This window comes from Hibiscus syriacus, unplaced genomic scaffold (genome assembly GCF_006381635.1).
Source record: "Hibiscus syriacus cultivar Baekdansim isolate YM2019G1 unplaced genomic scaffold, ASM638163v2 tig00110462_pilon, whole genome shotgun sequence".
Taxonomy (NCBI): Eukaryota; Viridiplantae; Streptophyta; class Magnoliopsida; order Malvales; family Malvaceae; genus Hibiscus; species Hibiscus syriacus.
Window position 1 is genome coordinate 458,209 of NW_024062747.1, and position 4,827 is coordinate 463,035.

Consider the following 4,827-nt stretch of genomic DNA (forward strand, 5'->3'; position numbering starts at 1 on the left):
GACAACGACGATTGGGATGGGGTCATATGTAGCCCATATGATGGATGTAGGAAAAGAGACTGTTAGAGATTGGGCTGGGAACAAAATGATTAAAGCTTGATTATTGCGTAATTCAGTTTGCTTACTCTATCTTATCCTATACATGATTCGATATGTTATAAATAACCAAGTAAATTTCAACCTCCTCTATTTTAAACTTATTGAAATCAACCTTACAATCACCGCCCATCCAAATACACCTTTAATCTAACCTTTTTTTTTTAATTATTAGTATATAATCTATTGATCGATTATTTCGAATCAAATTTTACAAAAGTTCATTATGAGAGTGAATCTCTCAACTCAATTCACTTTATTTACAAACGTCATGATTTAGATTTTTAATCTTGTTTAAAGATATAATATTTTATTCCACTAAACCAACCGATTATTAGTTAAACCTTCTTAAAAAGAGTTGTGAATCTCTCGAACCGAAACCCTTGAACAGATCAGTATGGGGTCTAATTGGACTCTAATAATTATAGGTCGTTAGGCACAGAAAACCCAACGAAATAACCCGTTGGCCATATCTGGCCTTGTTGATAGTTTCTTGACTACTGGTGCAGCCAGCCAATGAGTCCATCTCTTTTAATAGTGAAATCAATGAAAATACGACACTGTTACGTATCCGGAGTTAACAAGTTATATTCATACTTACGTATGCCATTTTAATTGTAGGGTAAACCTTTTCTTGCTTTGATTATTAAATTAGAAAAGTTTCAGTTTTATTATCAAAATTTTCGATTTGATGCTTTTAATTATTAAACCATTACATCGTTAACAACGGAATAAACATGGACAAATATAAAATTTTATATTAAAAACAATTTAAAAATTTTTAGAAGATAAAAAGAAATTATTAATAAAAAATTAAAATTATACAATTTTGAGATTATTAAAAAAATTAAAAATATTTTTTTATTAAGCTAAAGTGATTGCATAGTAATATATGTTTTAAATATTTTCAACCGTTTGACAATGAACGTCTAATCACCCTTGAAGTTGTTGGTGCTTGAACTCATGATCTCTAAGAACAACAACGATTTATTTAATCATCGAAGTAAATTAATTCGTACAATTTTTGAAAATATATAAAATATATGATAATTTAAAATTTCAAGAGAGTGATCATTGGTCATTGCCCCCTAGGTTCATCCATGTAAATAAAGTGATATTTCTATACTAACATAAAAAAATAAAAAAATATTCATATTTATAATGACTTGCCATCTTTTTTCCACCTCATCGTATACTCTATCAAAATCTAAATTTATTTTATTTGTATTCATCATTAGAAATCGTCATATTTTTATATCTTTTACAATCATTTTGGGCATCGATGAACTCACTTTTAAATTACTAAAACTTTAAAAGGTTAAAAAAAAATTCAAAAAGATAAATAATATACTTCAAAATCAATCTTATTAAATTACAATCAAAATGTTAAAAAAATAATTATTTACATATATTTTTATCAATTTTGAATAAAATTTATTGAAAATAAAATTTAAGAAAAAATACAAATATTTGGTCTAGTGGTGTTAAAAAAATTAATGGCTTAGTTGACAAAGGAAAAAAACAAGTTCAAATAATTTTGACAAAGTTGAAATATTTTATAGATTAATGACCAAAACGAGACAAGATCTAAAGTTAAGTGACTAATTCTGTAGTTTAGCCTCATTTTATTATCCAAACACCAGGAAAGAAAGGAGGGGAGATGAGATTTTTCCAAGCTAACAAAGTAAAAGTAGGACTCTCATCTGTTAAAAGATCGCAATTCACCAAAGTACAACAATCTACGATCGAGATCTAGGGTTTGATCGATCCAATTTTCTCTAATTAATTTTTGTTTTCGGTTTGTTTATTCTGGTCATTTCCTCTTGAAACTATCATCATGAATTGCGAAGTCTGTCAACTCAAAGAACTGGTAATCAAAATTTTCTCTTTACTGTTTCTTTTACTCTTACAAATTGAAATGTACTGTTTATGCTTCTGATTGATATTTTCCTTTACTTTTCGATAAATTTAACAAAATTCTATTTAGGAAGTGGAGCATTTCGAAATAAGGGAAGTTTTGCTTTGTAAGTTCACTGTTCAATTTATATACTTTCCTTTTTTAATAATTAATTTTGTTAATCGAACATTTCCCCCCCCCCTGTTTTTAGTGGTTTTTACTTGATTAGTTTGCGCTGTTAAATATCCTTTTTCTTTCCTATTAAATTCATGATGGCAGGCATTTTACATACAATAGTGTTTCATAGAGCATTAGGTCTAGTTCGGCCCAAAGATGTTGATTTGGAGCTTTTTGAAATTACTTATGTGAGTCACTTTTGTTTTCAGTTCTACTTTTCCAATCAAAATTACTGCTTTTATTTCCTGATTTTTCACGGCGTTTGAAATCTGTGTTTTTGCATGTTCTCCAAATTTGCGCTTGTGATAAGTAGGTCCAATGTGGGGATGTGGAACTTGAGGAGAAAATAGATGAGAAGATTGATCATTTCATAAGTTGGGTGGAAAAACATCCCAATAAGAAAAGTCAGGTATGTTATCTCTACTTCAGTTATACTTTTTGCGATCTCAATTTGAATACAGTAACCATTGACTCTTATTTTATGTTTTTTTGGCTTATGTTCCGTGATGTATGGTCATCGCGTTTTACATTTTAGCATGCATATTGTTTCAAATATGAGTTCTTCACTTGTGGTGCAGATATGCCTATCGTTTTATGAGGTGAAAAGCAAGCAGCCATCTTGGTTTACTAACAAAACCGAGCGTTTATATTGGGAGCAATGGTATGTCAATTTGAATGTGACTCAACATCCTAAACACCATTCGAGCAAATCTCATCATACCAAAGTGATTGTTGACCCTGGAGGTACACCCATGCTTATGCCCTTAACTTTAGAAAAAATTGTAAATTGTTTACTTTCTTTAGAAACTAATTTATTTTCTTCTTCCTCAATGGTTGATTATGTTCATCAATATAGAGAGTGCTACTGAGGAGAGAAGTTCTCGCAGAGCAATGGTTGAAGCATCTCTTCGAGAGGTTCTGTTTCAAATAATAAAGTTTGTTAATGAGAAGAAGGACCATGTGCCCCCTATATCTGAGGGTGTCATCTATTTTCCCTATGAAATTACCATACCAAGGTTAGCTCTCTCTTCATTACATTTTCCCGTTTCAGGTCAAGCGTAAGATGAATTATGGTAGTGGAAAGTGGCATTGTTATTTGTTCTGCTCTTTTGCACCAAAACTTTGGGGTTTGTCAAAATCTTATTTTGTGAAACATCACGTTGGAAAGTCCAAAGAGTACAAAAGATTTGATGTCTTAGGAGTTTGTGAAATAAACGACTGGCCTAATGATGAATGGTTAAAAAATTTAGTGGATGAATATAAAAGTAGATTCCAACTCAAATTACGAATAAAGTAGCAGTGAGATTCTTCTTGAATTTGGTAAAATTTACTTCCCAGCATTAAGGATATTATCCCTACTGTTATCTGTCAAAGAGTATGCGTTATAGTACTTTTATATGGGTGACTTTTGGCTTGATTGAGTAAACTGTTAATGCTAAACCGTTAATAGTATTTTTCCACTTTCAATGGGATCAGAATGGATCATAAGAGTTCATTTTTTTTAGGAAACTAGAATATGCTCTAGGAAGCCTGCTTTCCTACAAGAAAACATTTTTGTGATTTCAGAAAGGTGCCTTGATGGTAGGTGTACTGAAAACAGTCATTTAATATTCATTTGTCTGTCTAGCTTACCACTTGATTCCAGCGTGACAAGTTCTCGGTTGTGATGGATGTAAGATGTTTTTCATGTCTTTTAATACAAGAAAGAGAAGATAAAGTATTATATCTATAACGGAGGTGGGGAATGTTGCTTGCTTTTCTTTTTGGATGGAATTGAAATGATATCGTATTCTAAGTGTTTGTATCGGATAGAGATGATGAGGTAGAAATTTGGACGATTTGTTATGGTTGGAAGTTAGGTTTTAACTAGAACTAGTTGCTTTATGTTGATTTTGTCGTTTTCTCGACTGAGATATTTGTACTTAGTTTGCAAAACATAGCCATCGTCAAATTGATCAACTAGACTAGGATCTATTGACTGGCCCCCATTCCTTGCCTTTGTTTTGATGAGCTGTTGTTGCCATTCTCATCTCTGTTTGTTAGGAAATTTCAATGAGGAACATGTTTAGAAATGGTGAGTTAATATTGTGCTGCCATTACTCAGTTCATCAGATTCTGCGTTCGGAATGGACATGATCAAGAGGATGCTCCACAACGGGCATCCAACCATGCTTAGCTGATAATCGGAGTGGGCAAGCGTATTCAGCTCGGGTAAAAAACTGTTCCTATACTCGAGATATTCTTAAATGCTTGAATAGAATTTGTAACAAAGCAAAGTGATGGTCAGATGAAAGCTAATGAGGCAGACTAGCTGGATTTTAATATCTGAAGGTATAATAGCACGGTGCATAACTGAATCCATCAGCTTGTAAATATCATATGCCGTCTATTATCCTTATCCTTTTACTTTCTTAAGATGCCATCATTCACTGTATAATAATATTACTTAAAAGGGACTCTATGGGTGAACAATAGTTTTTTTTTTAAATAAATAAATATAATGTGCCTGTTATATCGTTTCCATGTTTAAGCGTGTTGGATTCATGTAATGTTTTTATATTGTATATTTCTAGAAGGTGTCACCTACTCTATGGGTGAACAATAGTATTTTCTAAAATAAATATAATGTCACCCTGTATGGAAAAAATCATTTATGC

The 4,827-nt window shown here is 31.5% G+C and overlaps 1 protein-coding gene across 2 annotated transcripts; it reads left to right on the plus strand.

The window, feature by feature from the left end:
* The first annotated feature begins 1,731 nt into the window (after positions 1–1,731).
* LOC120126930 (autophagy-related protein 101-like) lies at positions 1,732–4,529 on the plus strand. Of its 2 annotated transcripts, none has more exons than XM_039144964.1 (7): positions 1,732–1,966; positions 2,084–2,120; positions 2,273–2,358; positions 2,484–2,579; positions 2,749–2,914; positions 3,027–3,186; positions 4,275–4,529. In XM_039144964.1, the coding sequence occupies exons 1-7, from the start codon at positions 1,934–1,936 to the stop codon at positions 4,348–4,350; spliced, it is 654 nt and encodes a 217-aa protein (XP_039000895.1). In that variant the 5' UTR covers positions 1,732–1,933; the 3' UTR covers positions 4,351–4,529. The 2 variants fall into 2 exon arrangements, with proteins under 2 accessions (XP_039000895.1, XP_039000897.1); XM_039144966.1 differs by having other exon boundaries at positions 1,736–1,966; positions 4,214–4,529.
* The last annotated feature ends 298 nt before the right edge of the window (positions 4,530–4,827 follow it).

Coding starts and splice junctions, on each gene's coding strand:
- LOC120126930 (XM_039144964.1), top strand. CDS start 1,934: ATGAATTGCGAAGTCTGTCAACTCAAAGAACTG. Junction 1,967..2,083: donor TCTGTCAACTCAAAGAACTG/GTAATCAAAATT, acceptor AATTCTATTTAG/GAAGTGGAGCATTTCGAAAT. Junction 2,580..2,748: donor ATCCCAATAAGAAAAGTCAG/GTATGTTATCTC, acceptor CTTGTGGTGCAG/ATATGCCTATCGTTTTATGA.